Consider the following 22,533-nt stretch of genomic DNA (forward strand, 5'->3'; position numbering starts at 1 on the left):
CCTATGTCTTACTTTCGGGGGTGACTTATTTTTGGGAAAACAGGGTAGTATCTCCATTGTTGATTTTCCAGGCCAGGGAAAAGCTTGGTCAAAACAGTCATAAAATAAGTTGGGTGAAAGATTAGAAGTACAGTAGTCCCTCACCTATCGCTGGTGTTACATTCCAGACCCGGCCGCGATAGGTGAAATCCGCGATGGGGATTTTATCAACTGATAGTACTTATTTAAGTATTTATATTGTAATTGTTTGGTAAGTTTTCATTGTTTTAAGTGTTTATAAACCCTTCCCACACAGTATTTATTTTAGATACAGTATTTAAATACAGTATTTACAATTTTAGATATATTATTTTTGAAAAACCTGCCAATCGAGTTCCGTGGGCTGTTTAAATCTGCCGATCGACTTCCTCAGAAACCCGCGAACCAGTGAAGATCCGCGAATGATTTTTCTCATTAATATTTCTTGAAAACCCGCGATGAAGTGAAGCCGCAGTAGGTGAAGCGCGGTATAGCGAGGGACTACTGTAACGTTAGAAAATATTATTTGACTGAAAGAGTATTAGATGCTTGGAACAAACTTCCAGCAGACGTTGTTGATAAATCCACAGTCACTGAATTGAAACATGCCTGGGATAAACATATATCCATCTTAAGATAAAATACAGGAAATAGTATAAGGGCAGACTAGATAGACTATGAGGTCTTTTTCTGCTGTCAATCTTCTATGTCTCTAGTACAATCTTGATATAATTTTGCACAATTTTGTCTGGTTCTCATCCTAAATCTGTTAGAGCACGTTGTAAAGCAATTTCCCACAGGTCCAGCCACACTGGGCTGATACTCTTCTGCCCAGCCCTGGAGCAAACAGCTTTCTTAAACTGCTGAGCAAATAATTCTTGCACAGGTTCTCAGAGCTTTGAAAGGGGAATGCACACCTGGATGGATTTTTAATGTGCTCTTTTCATGCAAAAACCCTCACTTGCTTTCTTTGTGCCATTCTAACATGCTAAGAACAAATTACAAAAAAAGTAGTAAGCCTTCACTTGTGGACTTCAACTCCCAGAATTCCTGAGCTAATCATGCTAGCTCAGGAATTCTGGGAGTTGAAGTCCACATACCATAGAAGAGCCAACTTTGCCTACCCTTGCCCTAGTGGTTTCTGGCAGTTGACGTCCACCCATTTTCAAGCTGTTGAGGTTAAGAAACACAGATGTTCCTAAAAGAGGAAGACTATCACACATACTTTCTATCGAGATGCATTGATTACAGTGCAGCACTGCAGGCTACTTTTGCTGCCTGCCGGTTGCCTGCAATTTGGCAGTTCAAATCTCACCAGGCTCAAGGTTGACTCAGCCTTCCGTCCTTCCGAGGTAGGTAGAATGAGGACGCAAATTATGGAGGGCAATATAAGTATAAGTAAGGGGCGTGCCTAAGTACACCAGAGTGCCTTCCGTCCCCTGTCCTACTGTTTCTCTTTTGCCAGTGTCATGTATTATAAATATTATTATATCTCTGTATACCACCAATACATACGTGACAAAACAAAATAATAATAATAATAATAATAATAATAATAATAATAATAATAATAATGTATTAGATTTGTATGCCGTCCCTCTGCGAAGACTCAGGGCGGCTCACAACAATAGCGAACAATATATGACAAATCCAATAATTAAAAACTCTTATCTAAAAACCCTTATCATTAAAAGAACCACAATCATACCATACATAAATCTTATTAGCCAGGGGATACATCAGTTACCCCATGCCTGGTGACATAGATGAGTTTTCAAAGTCTTGCGGAAGGCGAGGAGAGTGGGGGCAGTTTGAATCTCCGGGGTGGAGTTGATTCCAGAGGGCCGGGGCCGCCACAGAGAAGGCTCTTCCCCTGGGTCCCACCAGACGACATTTAGTCGACGGGACCCGGAGAAGTCCGACTCTGTGGGACCTGATCGGCTGGGATTCGTGTGGCAGGAGACGGTCCCGTAGGTATTCTGGTCCGATGCCATGTAGGGCTACAGAGCCCCGCACACCAAGAAAACTAGACACAAGAACAGTTTTATCCCAAACGCCATCACTCTACTAAACAATAAATAGAAACATAGAAACATAGAAGACTGACGGCAGAAAAAGACCTCAGGATCCATCTAGTCTGCCCTTATACTATTTCCTGTATTTTATCTTACAATGGATATATGTTTATCCCAGGCATGTTTAAATTCAGTTACTGTGGATTTACCAACCCCGTCTGCTGGAAGTTTGTTCCAAGGATCTACTACTCTTTCAGTAAAATAATATTTTCTCATGTTGCTTTTGATCTTTCCCCCAACTAACTTCAGATTGTGTCCCCTTGTTCTTGTGTTCACTTTCCTATTAAAAACACTTCCCTCCTGAACCTTATTTAACCATTTGACATATTTAAATACATGTATATATATATATATATACTGACTCTATATATATTAGCCAAGACTCCCCAAATTTGGGAACTTTGCAGCAATTAAGTGATTATGCCTGACTGTATGACTCCTTTGGGATGGTCGTTAACCAAATTCACTGTAATCATTAGCCAAATCCATCTTCTCCCATTTGAAGCCTCCTGGGCATTTGCAAATGGGGATCGAGTGATCCTGTAAATACATGCTGATTGCCTAGCACCCAAATTTGGATTAGGCGACTATCAGCAGGTATGTGGGGAGGTTGCTACTTACTGCTGCTACCAGTACGATGTACACACAGCTGTGTTGCCCTACATGGCATTGGGCCAGAATACATCCGGAACCGCCTTCTACTGCACGAATCCCAGCGGCCGATAAGGTCCCACAGAGTTGGCCTTCTCCGGGTCCTGTCGACCAAACAATGTCGTTTGGCGGGCCCCGGGGGTAGAGTCTTCTCTGTGGTGGCCCCGGCCCTCTGGAACCAACTCCCCCCAGAGATTAGAACGGCCTCCACCCTCCTTGTCTTTCGCAAATTACTTAAGACCCACCTTTGTCGCCAGGCATGGGGGAGTTAAGTTATCCTTTCCCCCTAGGCTATTACAAGTCATGCATGGTATGTTTGTGTGTATGTTTGGTTTTTTAAATATAATAAGGGTTTTTTACTTGTTTTTATTAATTGGATTGTTCATGTTGTTTTACCACTGTTGTTAGCCGCCCCGAGTCTGCGGAGAGGGGCGGCATACAAATCCAATAAATAATAATAATAATAATAATAATAATAATAATAATAATAATAATGCACCTATGTGCACCCCAGCAAGATTTTGCGCTGTGCACCTTTATTGTTTACAGGGCGGCTAGATCTAAGCACCCCGTGGTCTGGATCCGGACCCTGGGCCTTGTGTTTGAGACCCCTGGTCTACACTTAACCATGAGTAAATAACAAAAAAACCTTAACTGTATGTCTGGTTTTTATTGCCCAGTACTAACATTTTTTTCCATCTGACATAAGAGTTTCCACTGCAATCAAACCCCGACGTATGGATCTTCCCTATTCTTAGCCACTTAATCAGCACTGCTTCCAAGAAAAATACAGATTTCATAAATGATTCAAAATTTTGCCCATGGGATGGAGTCATCCGGAACCACCAAACTATTTGTGTGTTACACTGACCACGATACCGTAAACTCTAACCCCGCACCTAATGAAATATCTTGGTCGGATTTATCTTCAGATTCAAATTGTTCTGTTTCCTTAAGGATAGCAAGATGTTTTTAGATGATAGGTAAGATGTGCAGCACAATTGATTGATCTGTTTGCAGTGCCTAATTGGTTAATCAATATCAGTTTTCCATATGTAAGGTGTTTTATGGACTGGTCATTGACTGCGGTCATTTTTATTGTCACACAGAATTATGTACCACTGCTGCTTCCTGTTTCGGAAGGAAAAAAAAGCAGAAGGAGCATAATGCCAGAGGTCTGGGTTAAAACTACCTCTTTATTATTTATTTATTATTATTTATTTATTTAATTGGACTTATATGCCGCCCCTCTCCGTGGACTCGGGGCAGCTCACAATATATACCAAAAATACATAACAATAGTTTGTCCAATTAATACACTAAAACAATTCTTGGATTTCTAATTTAAAACATTCGTTCACATTCATACAGTAATCATGCTAACAACACTTCGTTGGACAGGGGAAGGTCTAATGTCCCCAGGCCTGGCGGCAAAGATGTGTTTTTAAATTCTTTTGGAAGGCAAGGAGGGTGGGAGCAGTGCAAATCTCCAGGGGGAGCTGATTCCAGAGGGCCGGGGCCCCCCACAGAGAAGGCTCTTCCCCTAGGTCCCGCCAGCCCACATTGTTTGGTCGACGGGACCCTAAGGATACCAACTCTGTGGGACCTCACCGGTCACTTTTTTAAAATTATTATTTTTATTCATTTATTTTGTCCAATACACAATAATACACAATTAAGGTTATAGAGGATATAGTAGAGAAGAAATACGAGATATAGGAGAGACTATAGGACAGGGGACGGAAGGCACTCTAGTGCGCTTATGTACGCCCCTTACTGACCTCTTAGGAATCTGGAGAGGTCAACCATGTATAGTCTAAGGGTAAAATGTTGGGGGTTAGGGGATGATACTACGGAGTCCGGTAATGAGTTCCACGCTTCAACAACCCGATTACTAAAGTCATATTTTTTACAGTCAAGTTTGGAGCGGTTAATGTTAAGCTTGAATCTGTGTGTGCTCTTGTGTTGTTGTGGTTGAAGCTGAAGTAGTCTTTGACAGGCAGGGCATTGCAACATATGATCTTGTGGGCAATACTTAGATCTTGTTTAAGGCGTCGTAGTTCTAAGCTTTCAAGACCCAGGATTGTAAGTCTTTGATTTACAAGTTTAATTACTGGCAATTGCCATTTATAACCGAGAAATATTTCTACACCAAAACTCACCTGGTACATCAATTTTGATCCATTGATGCTGAAGTATAAACACATTGCAGAGTTAGGATAATTAGCTAGGCACACACTATATTGCCCAATTAGTATTGTCTGTGGATAATATTTATTTATTGGATTTGTATGCCGCCCCTCTCCGGAGACTCGGGGCGGCTAACAGCAACAATAAAGCAGTGTACAATAGTAGTCTGATGTTAGAAATAATTAAAAGCCCATTAATATAAAAAAAAAACCACATAAATACATACATACCATGCATAGAATTGTAAAGGCCTAGGGGGAAGAGGGTCTCAATTCCCCGATGCCTGACGGCAGAGGTGGGTTTTAAGAAGCTTTCGAAAGGCAAGGAGGGTGGGAGCAATTCTAATCTCTGGGGGGAGTTGGTTCCAGAGGGCCGGGGCCACCACAGAGAAGGCTCTTCTCCTGGGTCCCGCCAAGCGACATTGTTTACATTGGATGTGCACAAAGCCTCCATCTTAGAGAGGTTATGGCAAATCAGGGCTGACCCTCTCTGTTCATCACAGTGCAAATAATTCCAAGTAGTGGTCTCAGACTAAGGGCCTACATCAGAAATATCAACGCATCTAGGCAATGTCCAGCTCACAACACTTTTTCTCACACAAGGGTAGGAGGGAAGAGGATAAAGCATTAAGCTCTTGCCTAGCAATCAAAAATTTCCCGTTTTAACTTCCGAAACAGGGCACAAAAAGCTGCAGAATTTTTGCACAGGCTACAGATTCCTGAAAATCTCGGCATCAGCATAAATGCTCAAACCGGGTTTGCAAAAATCACGCAGATTCAAAATACCGGGGAAGCTTCTAAGCTCTGTGAACTCCGACAGGATTAAAGGGTGCTCCATTTTGGGTAGAGACGATTGGCTGAGGAGCATTTGTGAAGAAATAGTAGTCTTACAATTCCCAAGATACCTGGGAAACCAACATTTTAGATTCATGATCTCAGCTTTGTCTCAGGTTCTATATTAACTTGGCCTCTGAGGATTCTTGCATTTTGCAGAGGTTTCCGCAGCCTGTTTGCTTGGACAGATGTGGGATGCAGCCCAGGCTTGTTATTTTGCTATTGCCTGAAGTAGATACGATCATCGTTGAATTAACAAAGAACGCCTTGTGCCACCACAAAAATGGCCATGTTGTGCTAAAAAAAAGGGTGCCGTTTTTGAAGCCAGCAAAAACCCACTCTCGGAGTTCTTACCTTAGTGCACTGGAGAAGCAAAATGCCGTAATACAATCTCCGCACAGCTTTCACACAAAAACAAAAACACATACACACACACTAGCAAATGAGAAAATTATACCGTGTCTAAATTGGTGACACAGCTGCGCTCATTCGGCTCCTTCCCACACAGTTGTATTCAGCTCAAAAAGTTAAACTCAGATCGCAGCCATCCTGGGCTGGCCCTAATTTTGTATCCGGAGAAGCCACCCGTTTTCTTTGTCATTTTTATGAACCACTTCATTGGGTGGATTGGAAGAAAGAGAGTGAAAATCAGTGTGTGTGTCCAGCTCTACAAACATAGAAACACAGAAGTTTGATGGCAGAAAAAGACCTCATGGTCCATCTAGTCTGCCCTTATACTATTTCTTGTATTTTATCTTAGGATGGATATATGTTTATCCCAGGCATGTTTAAATTCAGTTACTGTGGATTAACCAACCACGTCTGCTGGAAGTTTGTTCCAAGGATCTACTACTCTTTCAGTAAAATATTTTATCACGTTGCTTCTGATCTTTCCCCCAACTAACCTCAGATTGTGCCCCCTTGTTCTTGTGTTCACTTTCTTATTAAAAACACTTCCCTCCTGAACCTTATTTAACCCTTTAACATATTTAAATGTTTTGATCATGTCCCACCTTTTCCTTCTGTCCTCCAGACTATACAGATTGAGTTCATTAAGTCTTTCCTGATAGGTTTTAGGCTTAAGACCTTCTACCATTTTTGTAGCCCGTCTTTGGACCCGTTCAATTTTGTCAATATCTTTTTGTAGGTGAGGTCTCCAGAACTGGACACAGTATTCCAAATGTGGTCTCACCAGTGCTCTATACAGCGGGATCACAATCTCCCTCTTCCTGCTTGTTATACCTCTAGGTCTGTTGTCTTTGGCTTGCCAACATACTGTGTGTTATATGCAGTAACGGGCTGCTGCCCCCAAGGGGGGTTGGACGCAGTGGGGATAGTAAGTTGATGCACTATTTATTGAATACTTAATATTATTGTCCTTTCTTCTCTAGTACCTTAGTGTGATCTGTAATTACTTTTAAAATAGGAAATAATTAAATTGTTTTTACCCATAAATGCTTTAATCATTTTAATCATTATCTAGAACTGGACTTTTATGGCAATTAAAGAAAATTGAACTACTTACCTAATCTGTTATCATACTAAACCTTGTGGGTTCAGGACAAAATCTTAAAATGTTACTGTGCTCCTCAACAAATAAAGCTGTCTGTCCTTTGTCCTTTTTGTGGATGTTCAAATAATGTGACAATCAACTGAAAAAGAGTCCAAGCACCTATTTTAAAACTTATCTTGGCCGGTAAGCCACTCCCACACAGTCACATGACTTTTAAGCCACTTCCAGCCACATGATTATCAAGCCACTCCCACCGGGTCACGTGGCCAGCAAGCCACTCCTACCCAGTCATATGACCATCAAACCACACCCACAAAATAAGCCATGCCCACAGTATGACAGTATAAATTTTGGTGACCCATCACTGGTTATGTGTTTAAAGGAGGACACGCCAGGGCGATTTGTGGCGAGACAAGAATGGGAATTTGGTTTGCAACTCCCATAACTACCCGTCTGCCAAATCAGAACTATCTTCCCTTCTATCTTCTTGTGTCATTTGGTTTTACTTAAAACCATCAAACACGCACATACCTGAAGGCCACTGTCTAGGACAAAAAGTATTTATCCTTTGCCAACACAAATTGGCAATTTTTGATCCCTTAAGTATGAGCAAGCGAAATCCTACAAGCCTACGTAAGGCTCTCTGAGGTAATTATCTGTGGATTTTCCAGTCCAATCAGAACTGTAAAGTATCAGCAGCACAACTCTCTACCACCCTGAGGCAGGAAAGACATGAAAAGTATAGTGAAAGTGGTAAAACAGGCTCCGTGTAATTTTTAATAAAGCCCACCGAAGATATTATCTGCCCTCTAACTCTTGCACTCTTGTTACAACTATAATAAAAAGAGAATAGTTGTTGAAGTGCTGAAGGTGCCGGCCTAGAAACTAAGAGACTGTGGAATTCTGGGCTTGCCTCAAAAGGGGAAAAAACAGCTTTGGGCCTAAAGATATCTGGACTTCAACTCCCAGAATTCACCAGCCAGCATTTGCTGGCTGGGGAATTCTGGGAGTTGAAGTCTAAATATCTTTAAGTTGCCAAGGTTGGGAAACACTGATTTATAGAGATTCTCAGCCATCCAAATTCTGGTTGTGCCAAGGGTGCTTCTTCAAGAGGCAACTGGACTTTTGTTTTTATTTGAAGGTATTTTGCTTCTCAAGCAAGGAAATGAACTGAAGAAAGCTTCTGGCATGAGAAGCAAAATATCTTGAAGGAAAAACAAAAGTCCAGTTCCCTCTTGAAAAAGTACCTAAGGGACATCTTAGGGTCAGTCTCTCTGACTCTGCCCAATAACATCACAGGGTTGTGATAGAGAAAATAGGAGGGTGGAATATTAGAGATGTTTCACCTCAGAGCTTTAAAAAAAATCCTACAACTGGCAAAGCACGCATAACCTTATCTTGTTACGCTTTTTTAATGGCTTCGCTTATGATATGAAACCAGGTGTCAACGAACCAAATAGCATCTGAGAAATAAATCACATTCCACTCCTGTGCTCTCACACAAGGTTCGATTTATTAGCATCGCCATATTGGATTCGTAGCCGTCCTTCCAAGACTAAATTCTCTTCAGTTCCCCATCCAGGTTAAAGTTCATCTCACCTCCCCACACCCACAAGTGCAATCGCGTGGACCAATCCGGTGCAGGGATTCACTGGCTTCTTTATTAGTTCAGTTGACCTTGGACTCTGTGTAAGGAATGTGTGGCGGTTATCAATCTCTCTCTTTCTCTCACCTCTCGCTGATAACTGTGGTAGGCCCAAAGCCTCTAACTTCACATAATGGCTTTGGGCCTGACACCAGGCCAGATTAACTTATACCCAGAAAGTGGCTCAAGGATCACGCAGTAACCCAGACATAGAAACATAGAAGACTGACGGCAGAAAAAGACCTCAGGATCCATCTAGTCTGCCCTTATACTATTTTCTGTATTTTATCTTAGGATGGATATATGTTTATCCCAGGCATGTTTAAATTCAGTGACTGTGGATTTATCTACCATGTCTTCTGGAGGTTTGTTCCAAGGATCTACTACTCTTTCAGTAAAATAATATTTTCTCATGTTGCTTTTGATCTTCCCCCCAACTAACTTCAGATTGTGTCCCCTTGTTCTTGTGTTCACTTTCCTATTAAAAACACTTCCCTCCTGGACCTTATTTAACCCTTTAACATATTTAAATGTTTCGATCATGTCCCCCCTTTCTCTTCTGTCCTCCCGACTATTCAGATTGAGTTCATTAAGTCTTTCCTGATACGTTTTATGCTTAAGACCTTCCACCATTCTTGTAGCCCGTCTTTGGACCTATTCAATTTTGTCAATATCTTTTTGTAGGTGAGGTCTCCAGAACTGAACACAGTATTCCAAATGTGGTCTCACCAGCACTCTATATAGCGGGATCATAATCTCCCTCTTCTTGCTCGTTATACCTCTAGCTATGCAGCCAAGCATCCTACTTGCTTTTCCTATCGCCCAACCACACTGTTCACCCATTTTGAGACTGTCAGAAATCACTACCCTAAATCCTTTTCTTCTGAAGTATTTGCTAACACAGAACTGCCAATACAGTACTCAGATTGAGGATTCCTTTTCCCCAAGTGCATTGTTTTACATTTGGAAACATTAAACTGCAGTTTCCATTGCTTTGACCATTTATCTAGTAAAGCTAAATCATTTACCAGACACCTGTTTTGAACGAGAGGTTTCGCCCTCCAGCGCTCATCCCTTTCTCACAACACCATCACACTGGACGCCAACAAGAAGAGACCATCCTATCTTTATTGATCATCTTTTTGTAGTCAAGGAGAGCTGGAGTTGATGATCCGGAGGACCACAGAGAAGAGGCGCCCCCCCCCTCCACAGTTTACCACAGTAGATTCCCAACTTGGATTCCATGAAAAGGAGATATTAGGAGAAAAGAAATTAGCCAGGGGAGGGCTACTCAAGGAGTCCGACAGTAAAATGCAAAAGTCCACCTTGAGGACCTTTGAGGAAGGATGTACTTCAGGGGATGCCCAGCGGGATGGTGAAGGAAAGGTAGTCGCCAAGTTCACCCCACTCGGCCCGGCGTGACTGGAAGATGCAGCTCCACGTGGTGAGCACAATCACCCAGAAAAGGAGACCTAAGGCGGACCGCTGGACATCTGCGAAGAGGTGGGAAGAAACGACCAGAAAACAATTAAGCATTCCTCTCTTCCCCGCCTCCAATTTATTTATTTATTTGGATTTATATGCTGCCCCTCTCCGAAGACTCGGGGCAGCTTACAACAAATAAAAAAGAACAATACAATAGCATCATCCAAATGCAATTAATTTAAAAACTAAGTGTACTCATCTATGAAACCCAGTACAGTGGTACCTCTACTTATGAACTTAATTCGTTCGGTGACCAGGTTCTTAAGCAGAAAAGTTTGTAAGAAGAAGCAATTTTTCCCATAGGAATTAATGTAAAGGCAAATAATGTGTGCAATTGGGGAAACCACAGGGTGGGTGGAGGCCCTGTTTCCTTCCAGGAGATTCCTAGAGAGGCCCCACGGAGGCTTCTCCCCGCCTTTTCCTGCCCTGTTTCCTCCCATGAGATACCTAGAGAGGCCCCCCAGAGACTTCTCCCCGCCTTTTCCAGCCCTGTTTCCTCCCATGAGATACCTAGAGAGACCCCCCAGAGGCTTCTCCCTGCTTTTTCCGGTTACAGTTCCAGAGGCTCCAGTTTGTAAGTGGAAAATGGCTCTTGAGAAGAGGCTACAAAAAATTTGAACACCTGGTTCTTATCTAGAAAGGTTCTTATGTAGAGGCGTTCTTAGGTAGAAGTACCACTGTATTGTTAAAAAACCACTCATATCCACTCACACAACAATTATAGGTAACATTAATCGGCCAGGGAGTAGAATCTAATGACCCCAATCTTGCCGGCATAGATCAGTCTTCAGACACTTGTGGAAGGCGAGGAGGGTGGGAGCAGTGCAAATCTCTGGGGGGAGCTGATTCCAGAGAGCTGGGGCCCCCACAGAGAAGGCTCCTTCCCTAGGCCCCGCCAAGTGACATTGTCTAGTTGGCAGGAGCTGGAGAAGGACGACTGTGTGGGACCTAACCGTTCGCTGGGATTCATGCGGCAGGTGGTCCAATGCCATGCTTTATCTCCCGTCCCAGCACCTCATCAAGAGCCGAGTTATTATTATTATTTCCCCTCTTTCCTTCTTTTTCTTTTCCTCTTTCCTTTTCTCCTTTCCTGTCCCTTCTTGGATGCTCAAATGGAAAAGGGGAAATATTTCTCCTTTTGTTTTAATTTGTTTAATTAAAGAGCCTTTAATTTTGCCAGTGAAAATGGCGCTTGGTAGGGCCATGTTTGGACCTCCAAGCCCTGTTTTTAGCCGCAATAGCCTCCTGCAGCCCCCTTGCCAGCAAAAACAGAACTTGTGGAAGCCACGCGTGGTCCTCCAAAGCTCTGTTTTCGCTGGCAGAGGCACCGTGGGCTGCTCCTTTGCTGTTTCGAGGGAGGCCCGTCGGCCAGATCTAAGCACCAGGCCTTGAGTTTGACACCCGTCTTAGAACATACTGCACCCACCAGAATACCCTCCCGTCCCCTTCCCCACGAGAAACTCACAGCGCTTGATCTGAAGCTGCTCAGTGTATGCAGGTGCAAAAAAGGCTTCTCGGAAAAACCAAATGACGTTCACCAGCCACAGGAAAGGGAGCAGAGCAAAGCCACCTAAAGAAATGGGAGAAAGACATTATCTACCTCTCTGCTTTCTTCAAGGGATGGTGCAGGGGGGGGAAGAGATTTTTCACAAGGGCTTCATGAACAGAAAAGTGTGTTTTGTCCAAATTGGCTTTCCTCTTAGAAATAAGAATAACAGAGTTGGAAGGGAACTTAGAGGTCTTCTAGTCCTTCACCACTTCATACAAATGGAGAGGGGCGGCATAAAAATCTAATAATAATAATAATTATTATTATTATTATTATTGTTGTTGTTATTGTTATTGTTGCTATTATTATTGTTATTGTTGCTATTATTGTTGTTGTTGTTTTGTTGTTGTTGTTGTTATTATTATTATTATTATTATTATTATCATCCAAACTCTTCTTTAAAACTTCCAGTGTTGGAACATTCACAACTTCTGGAGGCAAGTTGTTTCCCTGATTAATTGTTCTTACTGTCAAAAAATTTCTCCTTTGTTCTAAGTTGCTTCTCTCCTTGATTAGTTTTCACCCATTGTTTCTTGTTCTACCTTCAGGTGCTTTGGAGAATAGTTTGACCCTCTCTTCTTTGTGGCAATCCCTGAGATATTGGAATACTGCTATCATGTCTCCCCTAATTCTTTTTATTACCGTAAATTAGACATACCCAATTCCTGCAACCATTTAGCCTCCAGTTCAGAATAGAATAGAATTCTTTATCAGCCAAGTGTGATTGGACAGACAAGGAATTTGTCTTGGTGCATATGCTCTCAGTGTACATAAAAATACAAGATACATTAATCAGGAATGATAGTCATAAGATACAAATTTAGCCTCCAGTCCCCCTAATGATCTTGGCTGCTATTCTCTGCACTCTTTCGAGAGTCTCAAGATCTTTTTTAAATTGTGGCTACTAAAACTGGGTTTCTTTATGAACTCCATTTCAGAAAGAAAGTAAAGATTGTCTGAATCATAATCCCTTTTTTCAGTGGATTACATTTTCATATGCCTGTGCTCCTTAACCGCCAAAGTATAGATTTTTTTCCTCTCAGCTCTGCTGGCTGAGAAAGTCTGAGAGTTGAAGTCCACAAGCCTTAAAGTTGCCAAGTTTGGAGAGACCCCTGTTTTAAGAGCAACGTTTATCAAGCTCGGGCATTTTTAAGATACGTGTGGACTTCAACACCCAGAATCCCCCAGCCAGCCAGCCATGGTGAAATCTATTTTCCTGGCGCTAGCCTAGTGTTTTTCTTTTAAAAAAATATAAATTTTTATTTTGTTTAAAATAAAACACACATTAAACACCCCCCCCCCACACACACACAAAAGAAAAACACACATTTGGGATAATTACATCCCATTTTCCGTCAGAAGCACAAACGGAGATACAGTATATACATTTTTACATTACTTGAAAGCATTTTTGCCTATACAGTATATTTAAATTTACATTTCATGGGAAAAGATGAAAAAAAGAAGAAAAAAAGATACAGAAAGATCTAATTTCAGTTAGAAAGATAAACATGTCAGTTATGGATCTTTTTGAACCTTTCATTTTACTTCACTTAGTTAGCCGTTTCTTTGTTTTAACACAGGGGTAGGCAAAGTTAGCTCTTCTATAACTTGTGGACTTCAACTCCCAGAATTCCTGAGCTAATCATGCTAGCTCAGGAATTCTGGGGAAGTCCACATGCCATAGAAGAGTTACCTTTGCCTACCCCTGCTTCACCTATTATTATTATTATTATTATTATTATTATTATTAATTAGATTTGTATGCCGCCTCTCTCCGTGGACTCGGGGAGGCTCACAACATGTTAATAAAACAATAAACAAATTACAATCAGATCCAATTAATATAGATAATTAATTTAAAACATTATAAAAACTAAGTATCACAATCATTCATTCAATACGACCAAACAGAATAAACATTCAGTGGCCAGAGACTCGGATCTAATGACTCCAAGCCTGGCAGCAGCATAAATAAGTTTTTAAGTAAAATTTAGCCCAGTGTTTTTCAAAGTGGACTTTTTAAAGTGGCCTTGACTTCAGCGCCCAGAATCCCCCAGCCAGCCTCTTAAAGAACCCCTGAGCCACTTCCGCTGAGCGCCCCGCCTATTGAGCTTCCCCTTTTTTAAAAGAACCCCAATCTTATCCACACACACACCCCCTAGACCGCTCCTCTACCCACCCACCCCCAAACCAGGCTGCGCTGCCCCCCCCCCCCAAGCCGGGGCTCACCCAGGTAGTACTTCCGGCAGAGGTTCAGCTTCTCTTCGTTGGAGACACGCTCCAGGTTCATGGTGCCGCACGGCTGGCGGCCCCTCCCCGCCCCGCCGCAGAAATGACAGAAAGCCCAACACCGGAACGGGGCTCGAGAGGGGACCCGGCCCGCCTTCGCTCTTCCGACGCCCGCCCGAAAAAGTCTCCCCCCCGGTCCCGCTTCCTTTCCCTCCCGGCGCAGCTGCTTCCGGGCCGGAAGCTCCGCCCCCTGCCGCGCCCCTCCCTTCTCTCTCTCCCCCACCCACAGCAGCCAGGAACTCTGGGAGCTGCAGTCCGGCATCTGCTGCGAGATGCCCTAGGAGGCCGCGAAGGCGCCAGAGGAAGCGGGGCGGGCGGGAGCACTCAGGGTCTTCTGAACCCCGCTTCTTGGGGATTCGCGTTTCCTGGGTTGGCACAGCACGTTGGAAAAGAAGGGAGCCACGACCCGCAATCTGTGCCCGTGCAGAAGCCCAACCCTGGGCGTGCATGAGGGCACCATTGTGCCTGCCGTCCTTGTCCTACTGCCTAATTGACCTGTACCTACTTTGCTAGTGTTTAGGTTCATGCCAATACAGTGGTACTTCCACTGAAGAACTTAATTCGTTCCGTGGCCAGGTTTTTAAGTAGAAAAGTTTGTAAGTGGAAGCAATTTTTCCCATAGGAATCAATGTAAAAGCAAATAATATGTGGAAACCCTTTAGGAAAGAAATAAAAGCTCAGAATTTGGGTGGGAGGAAGAGGAGGAAGAAGAGAAGGAGGAGGACAGTCGTGAATTAACCTCTGGGCGTTGGCAGAGGTTAATTCCTTCTCCAAGCGCCCAGAGAAAGGAAAACATTCCCTTCGCTCTAGACTGCCAAAGCCTCCTTAAGTGCCACCAAAAGGCTCCTCTGGCAGCCCAGAAAAGTCTGAGATGGCCAGGATTAAAGAGGGAATGGCAGGAAACTGGCCGGGCCTTTGTGCCGTTCTCCAAATTGCAAAACAAATTGTATAGGTGACTTTGTCTAAATCAGAAGGTCTTCAATTTTTAAGACATGTGGACTTTAACTCCCAGAATTCCCCAGCTGGCTGGTACGAGACGATATGTACCTAAGTTCCGGAAGTAATGCAAAAATGTCAGTCCAGTTGTACAACTGTATGTGGAAGTAGTGTCTGAATTCTTTAAAATCCTGGCTCGTTGCTCTGAGGGTTTTGTTTTTAGGGGAAACAACCTAGAGGCCAATGCAAACGGCTTGTATGCTCAGAGCATTTAGTGCTGTGGTTCTCAACCTTTCTAATGCCACGTCTCCTTAATACAGTTCCTCATGTTGTGGTGACCCCCAACCATAAGTCTAGCACCAATTCTTCCGACAGGAAGGTAAGAGGGACACCCCCACCGTAAACACCTGATTGGTCGGATTGTAAAAATATGTTCCAAGGCTCCAGTATAGAAGCTTTAGTTTCTAACACTGTGGGAAATTTGTCTTTTCCCATGGTCTTAGGAGACCCCTGTGAAATGGTCATCTGACCCCAAAGGGGTCCCGACCTCCAGGATGAGAATCACTTGTTTAGTGGAAGGAAGGCAGTGTGCCCTTTCAGTCAGGCGTACTTAAGAAAAATCAGAAGGCAATCCTCAACTTACAACTGATCACTTATCAACTGTTCAAAGCTACAACAGACCCAACGGACCTGGGTTTGAAGATCCAAAACCCACGCTCTTCTTCTTCAGTCACATGACTGGATTTTGGGCACTCAGCAAACAGCCTTTGAGGTGTCCTGTAGTTACGTGACCTTGGCCTATGTTTTTGCCAGAAACCGGTGTTTACTTCTGGTTTCTGGCAAAATAACCCATCCCATAGTGAACAAAGGGTTCACTTATCGACCACGGGAAAAAAAAAAGGTTGTAAAATTGGGTATGGTCACCAACTACAGTGGTACCTCTACTTAAGAACTTAATTCATCCCGTGACCAGGTTCTTAAGTAGAAAGGTTTGTAAGTAGAAGCAATTTTCCCCACAGGAATCAATGTAAAAAGCAAATAATGCGTGCAAATCCTTTAGGAAAGAAATAAAAGCTCAGAATTTGGGTGGGAGGAGGAGGAGGAAGAAGAGGAGGAGGACAGTCGCTGCCCAGAGCAAAGGGAGCGTTTCTTTTCTCTGGGCGCTGGCAGAAGTTTATTCCCTCTCCAAGCGCCCAGAGAAAGGAAAATGCTTTGTTTGCTCTGGACTGCCAAAGCCACCTTAAGCGCCACCAAAAGGCTCCTCTGGCAGCCCAGAAAAACCCGAGATGGTCGAAATTAAAGGGGGAATGGCAGGAAACTGGCCGGGCCTTCATGCAGCTCTCAAATTTCCTGGAAATTTTTCCGGGCTTGGGTTCTTAAGTAGAAAATGGTTCTTAAGAAGGGGCAAAAAAATCTTGAATACCCAGTTCTTATCTAGAAAAGTTCTTAAGTAGAGGCATTCTTAAGTAGAGGTACCACTGTAATTTAATTTACAAGTCACTGTAAACAGCAGGTTCAATTATAGTCACAAGTTCTATATTCTCAATTCTGTTATAACCAAAGAAAGTTCATTAAATGACAGAACCACCACTGTCTCTCTCTCTCCAGAGTTTTGTTCTACATTCCCACATTCTCATTCATCCTCAGCAACTGAAGCCACGGAGGACACAATCTTGTGTCAAAATTGCTTTTTATTTAAAATTATACCAACAAGAATCCAACCCTTTCCCGTCTGAGTTGACTGAGCATCTTAAATAAAAAAAGTGCATAGAAAATAAACAGGTTTAGAAATTTGTACAACTATTTACATCCTCCTGGGTTTGATGTATTTTTTTTTTCTTCTTCTTTAAAACAGAGGGTCATCTTGGAGGAAGGAGGGGAAAAAAACCCACAAAAGTTTTAAAAGTACAAAATAAAAAAGATTGTTCTCGCCCCACAGGATTGGGGAGGTGCGGAAGGAAGAAAGAGGAGGAGGAAGAGAAAGAGGTCTAATGAAGCAGAATGGGGGCACAAATAAGAGGTGATTCTTCCTGCATTTTTGCCCTGGATCTCTGCATCTCATAATTCCAAGCCACAAAACAAAAAAATAATATATATAGACCGAGCTGCCGCTAAGAGCTTTCCCCCATCACTCGTAACACAGGGCATCCCTGATGCTCTTTGGAGATGATTGAGGTCCTTGGAGTCACATGCTCCAAGGAATTAAAGGGATGAGTCAGCAATGCAGCAGCCCACCAAAAAGTTATGCCATGATTAAGGCTCCCCATCCATCCCACTTCGCCCGGCCACCCTCTGACACTGGGAAGAGGCTGGGCAAGCGCATGGATCTGGAAAGCCAAGCGAGGGACCAGTCTTTAATTGAGGAAACGTCGGCAACGTTTGGCTCCGCAATTGCAAGGGAGTTTGCTGCCGGCGTCTTCGAAGGGGAATTTGTAGTCGTAGGTGAGTTCTTCGCCCCGGAAAATCCGGCGCAGGGCAAAAATCACAATATGCTTCTGGCCTTCGACGTGGATCACACGGGAGTAGCAGTTGGGCTCGCAGGAGTGGTTGATGAAGCGGGCGGCGTTGCCGTGCATCGTGGCATCCACCACGTCGAAGTCGTCGATGCGGAACATGTAGCATCCGATGCCCTGCAAGGAAGGAAAGGAGAGGTAAAGAGGGGGGGGGGGGAGAGACGTGGAGAATCCATAGAGCTCAGGGTTGTGTTGTTGGATTCTTGGTCGTGGAGAATTTGGGGCCCTAGTCCTCATGAAGGAGGAGAAAAGGGTCATTCTTTGTCAAGTGGACCAGGTGAAATTGAAGCCTTATTTGAAAAGAAACCATGCAGCTGCGAGAGCAATTATGGGCTTCTCCAAGTATGCCCATATCACTCCAACACTCCGCAGTCTGCATTGGTTGCCGATCAGTTTCCGGTCACAATTCAAAGTGTTGGTTATGACCTATAAAGCCCTTCATGGCACCGGACCAGAATATCTTCGGGACCGCCTCCTGCCGCACGAATCCCAGTGACCGGTTAGGTCCCACAGAGTTGGCCTTCTCTGGGTCCCGTCGACTAAACAATGTCGTCTGGCAGGACCCAGGGGAAGAGCCTTCTCTGTGGGGGCCCCGACCCTCTGGAACCAGCTCCTCCCTGAGATTAGGATTGCCCCCACCCTCCCTGCCTTTTGAAAACTCCTTAAGACCCACCTCTGCCGTCAGGCATGGGGGAACTAAAACACCTCCCCCTTGCCCATGTTGTTTTGTTGATTGATTGACTGTGTGCCTGTTTTTATATATACTGTTTTTATGAGATTACTAATTTTAAATTGTAATTAGATTGGTGGGCATTGGATTTGGTATTATGTACTGTGCTGTTTTTTATTATTGTTGTGAGCCGCCCCGAGTTTGCGGTGAGGGGCGGCATATAAATCCAATAAATCTAATCTAATCTATGATAGAAAAAAACGTGCTCTAATGAAATTAAAAAATGAAGATGATTGAAGGTGACGAAACGGAGTTCTCTGTTTTCTCACCTTCAATCATCTTCATTTTTATTTCATTACAAAGAGCATGTTTTTTCCTATCATATATGTTGTTTTTGTGATGGTTTCTTTTCAAATAAGGCTGCAAAAATCAGTCAAGTGGACACCTGGTTCACTTGACAAAGAATGACCCAAAATAAGGATCAATGTCTGATGGATGACTGGGTCTAATTTTGGGGTTTTACTGATCATATATTTTAATAGTTGTATGCTGCCCTGAGTCCATTTTGGAGAAGGGCGGCTTATAAATCTATTAAATTAAATTAAAAGTTGGAAAAGAGTTTCGCCCAACGGACAGAAAGTTTGAACAGGGAACCACAAGTTTGCGATGATGATCTTAGCTAACTTTTTTTTTTTTTTTGCAAACATGTCTTACTGATACTTTTTTTTTTAGTAAACATAAAAAGTTCCATATCTATCTGAACAGCATGTTGTCTGGGCACAATTAGTTTTAAGTAGAGGTACAGCAATAATCATAATAAATATGAATATTAATCACAAAGTAATCATGCAACTAATTTATCCATCTTGAGAATTTTCACTACAAACGTTTTTGTTATCTCTTTAAACTTTTTAGTTTCTAACCCCTGTTTCTGTTGGTTATCCATTGATAGGGTGGGGGCTATTCTAATCTCTGGGGGGAGTTGGTTGCAGAGGGCTGGGGCCGCCACAGAGAAGGCTCTTCCCCTGGGTCCCACCAAACGACATGTTAAAAAAAGCATTCTGTTTCTTCCTTTTAAATGTTAATCTATCCATCTCAGCACATCCTAATATTTTTTATAACACTTTCTTTCGTCTGTAGGGCTCTCTTCGTTTTTCCATTGTTGTGCAAGCACCATGCCGATGAGGTTAGCTAACTTGATAATGCAGGAAGAGGAGCATGCTCAGAGAACATCAAGAACCCAACAGAGATAAGCCGAGAACACAGCTGGCTTCATGTCTATGGAGATTCTCAGTCATCCAGATCATGGTTGTCCCAAAGATGCTTTCCAAGAGGCAACTGGACTTTATTTATTTATTTATTGGATTTGTATGCCGCCCCTCTCTGTGGACTCGGGGCGGCTAACAACAGTGGTAAAAACAGCATGTGACAATCCAATACTAAAACAGCTAAAAACCCTTGTTATAAAACCAATCATACATACAGACATACCATGCATAAATTGTAGACGCCTAGGGGAAAAGAATATCTCAGTTCCCCCGTGCCTGACGGCAGAGGTGGGTTTTAAGGAGCTTACGAAAGGCAAGGAGGGTGGGGGCAATTCTAATCTCTGGGGGGAGTTGGTTGCAGAGGGCCGGGGCTGCCACAGACAAGGCTCTTCCCCTGGGTCCCACCAAACGACATTGTTTAGTTGACGGGACCCGGAGAAGGCCAACTCTGTGGGACCTAACATTTATTATTATTTATTGGATTTGTATGCCGCCCCTCTCCGTAGACTTGGGGTGGCTAACAACAGTAGTACAAAACAGCATGTAAATCCCCTACTAAAACAGTTAAAAACCCTTATTTGTAAAACCAAACATACATACAAACAAGCATACCATGCATAAATTGTAAAGGCCTAGGGCAGTGTTTTTCAACCAGTGTGCCGTGGCACACTAGTGTGCCGTGAGACATGGTCAGGTGTGCCGCGAAGCTCAGAGAGAGAAAGAAAACAAGAGAGAGAGAGAGAAAGAAAGCAAGAGAGAGAGAAAGCAAGAGAGAGAAAGAGCGAAAGCAAGAGAGAGAGAAAGAAAGAAAGAAAGAGAGACAAAAAGAAAACAAGAGAGAGGAAGAAAGAAAGAGAGAGAGAGAGAAAGACAGAGACAAAGCAAGAGAGAAAAAGAAAATGAGAGAGAGAAAGAAATAAAGAAAGAGAGAGAGAGAGAAAGAGAGAGAGAGAAAGCAAGAGAGAGAGAAAGAGAACAAGAGAGAGAAAGCAAGTAAGGGAGAGAGCAAGAGATAGAGAGAAAGAGAGAGAAAGAGAGGGAGGGAAGGTGGGAGAGAAAGACAGGGAGGTAGAAAGAGCAAAAAAGAGGAAGGAAGGAAGAGAGAGAAAGAAAGAGGGATAGAGAGAGAGAGAAAAAAAGAAGGGAGAGAAAGAAGGAGGGAGAGAGAAATAGAGCGAAAGGGAGGAAGAGAGAAATTTTTTTTGTCCAAACTTTTTTTAGCTGCCCCCCCCCCAATGTGCCCCAGGGTTTTGTAAATGTAAAAAATGTGCCATGGCTCAAAAAAGGTTGAAAATCACTGGCCTAGGGGGTAAGAATATCTCAGTTCCCCCATGCCTGACAGCAGAGGTGGGTTTTAAGGAGCTTACGAAACTTCTCTCTTTGGTCCTTGAAGACGCTTTGCTTCCCGTCCAAGAAACTTCTTCAGTTCTGACCTCAGTCAGAAAGAGGTCATTCTTGGACGAGAAGCCAAACATCTTCAAAAGAAGAAACATAGGAAGAAAGTCCCGTTGTCTCTTGAAAAAACCACCTTTGGGATAAGCTGGCAACCATATTGCTTTCCCAGCATGCATCCCCTTTCCCTTCTACCCTTTTTTCAGAAGCATACCTTGCTGTCGTAGTACTTTTCACGCTTATCGGTGAGCACCGAACGGATGACAATGCCGGAGTACTCAATCACCATCTCGCCCGCGTCAATGTTGCGCTTGCAGAACAAGCCCCGCCCATGGATGGCTGACCTAAAATGGAGAGAACATCCGACAGCTGAAAACTAACGGCGGGCGTATGAATTAACCCAGCGAGTTGGTAGGACTTTCGCGCTGTCAGATCCAGGAACGATTGCAGGACACAGCTTTGCCTACCCTTTGTCTGGAAGGCCTAAACAAGTGATGATTTGGAGGCTAAAATATTATTATTATTATTATTATTATTATTATTATCATCATCATCATCATCATTATTATTATTATTTATTAGATTTGTATGTCCCCCTCTCCGTAGACTCGGGGCGGCTCACAGCAATAATAATAATAAAAACAATGTACAATAACAAATCTAATATTTAAAAATATCTAAAAACCCATTATTTTAAAAAAGACACACACACGCACACACACACATACATACATATATATATATATGTCACTTGTTTTTTGCTGAATTTGAGAATTAAGGGAGACTAGGATAGATCTATTTCGGCCTTATTTTGGCCTCATCAGCTAGCCATACCCTCACTGGGACTTGAACCTGCAACCTTTGCCTTGTAAGGCAGAGAATTAACCTCTAGGCTACAGTATCCAATCCCTTCAGGAGGCCACGTTTCGGCTGACCAGGGAGGACCTCTTTGTGACGTCAAAGCTCCGCCCATGGAATTCCCTACTGGGATTCCCCACCTCCGTTTCAGCCTCCAGATCGGCCGAAAACGCCGCTGCCGATTGCAAAAACGGTGCTCCGCCGGGTGGCACCGCTCAGCTGTAACCTTCTGAAACAGCCGGGTGCTTCTCGGCGGCCTCCGGAACCCGAACCCGAACATTTGCCGAATTTCCGGGTTCAGCGTTCGGGAGAACGGCGAGAAGCCCCCCGGCTGTTTCAGGTGACAGCCGGGCGGTGGCGCTTCTCGGCGGCCTCCCGAACCCAAAAAGTTCGGGAGAGGGAGAATGCCGAGAAGCCCCCCGGCTGTTTTAAAAGGTGACAGACGGGCGGCGGCGCCCAGCGGAGCACCATTTTGCGATCTGCGGTGGGTTTGTAAGCCGGAAAAAGTTCGTAACAAGAGGCAAAAAATTTCCGAACCCCAGGTTCACGAGGGGTTCATATCACGAGGTACCACTGTACCTGAAACCAGGACAAGAAGTAATGGGTGGAAACTAAACAAGGGGAGAACCAACCTAGCACTAGGGA

General features: G+C 43.5%; 2 protein-coding genes across 4 annotated transcripts in view; both read right to left on the bottom strand.

Annotated features, from left to right (window-relative positions):
* Nucleotides 1–10,035: 10,035 nt before the first annotated feature.
* PSENEN (presenilin enhancer, gamma-secretase subunit) lies at nucleotides 10,036–14,447 on the bottom strand. Its single transcript, XM_070764931.1, has 3 exons — nucleotides 14,192–14,447; nucleotides 11,876–11,980; nucleotides 10,036–10,418 (listed from the first exon to the last, which is right to left on the bottom strand). Exons 1-3 carry the CDS (start codon nucleotides 14,250–14,252, stop codon nucleotides 10,279–10,281), a joined length of 306 nt encoding a protein of 101 aa, XP_070621032.1. The 5' UTR covers nucleotides 14,253–14,447; the 3' UTR covers nucleotides 10,036–10,278.
* A 2,413-nt stretch (nucleotides 14,448–16,860) lies between these two features.
* The window catches only part of KMT2B (lysine methyltransferase 2B), a 126,951-nt gene continuing 121,278 nt past the window's right edge, over nucleotides 16,861–22,533 (bottom strand). For all 3 annotated transcript variants that reach the window (XM_070764656.1, XM_070764653.1, XM_070764654.1), the window contains 2 exons: nucleotides 21,245–21,374; nucleotides 16,861–17,817 (listed from right to left, as the gene is read on the bottom strand). In XM_070764656.1, coding sequence (XP_070620757.1) covers nucleotides 17,542–17,817; nucleotides 21,245–21,374 — 406 coding nt within the window. In that variant the 3' untranslated portion in view covers nucleotides 16,861–17,541. The remainder of the gene's footprint in view (nucleotides 17,818–21,244; nucleotides 21,375–22,533) is intronic.

The sequence above is a fragment of the Erythrolamprus reginae genome, chromosome 11, assembly GCF_031021105.1.
Source record: "Erythrolamprus reginae isolate rEryReg1 chromosome 11, rEryReg1.hap1, whole genome shotgun sequence".
Lineage (NCBI taxonomy): Eukaryota > Metazoa > Chordata > Lepidosauria > Squamata > Dipsadidae > Erythrolamprus > Erythrolamprus reginae.

What these genes read in the sequence shown, in the direction of transcription:
- PSENEN (XM_070764931.1), bottom strand. Translation starts at nt 14,252, where the DNA reads ATGAACCTGGAGCGTGTCTCCAACGAAGAGAAGCTGAACCTCTGCCGG. An exon ending in CTGCCGGAAGTACTACCTGG is followed by an intron (nt 11,981 to 14,191) that starts GTGAGCCCCGGC and finishes CCATTTCTTTAG; the next exon opens with GTGGCTTTGCTCTGCTCCCT. An exon ending in GCAGCTTCAGATCAAGCGCT is followed by an intron (nt 10,419 to 11,875) that starts GTGAGTTTCTCG and finishes ACCTCTTCGCAG; the next exon opens with ATGTCCAGCGGTCCGCCTTA.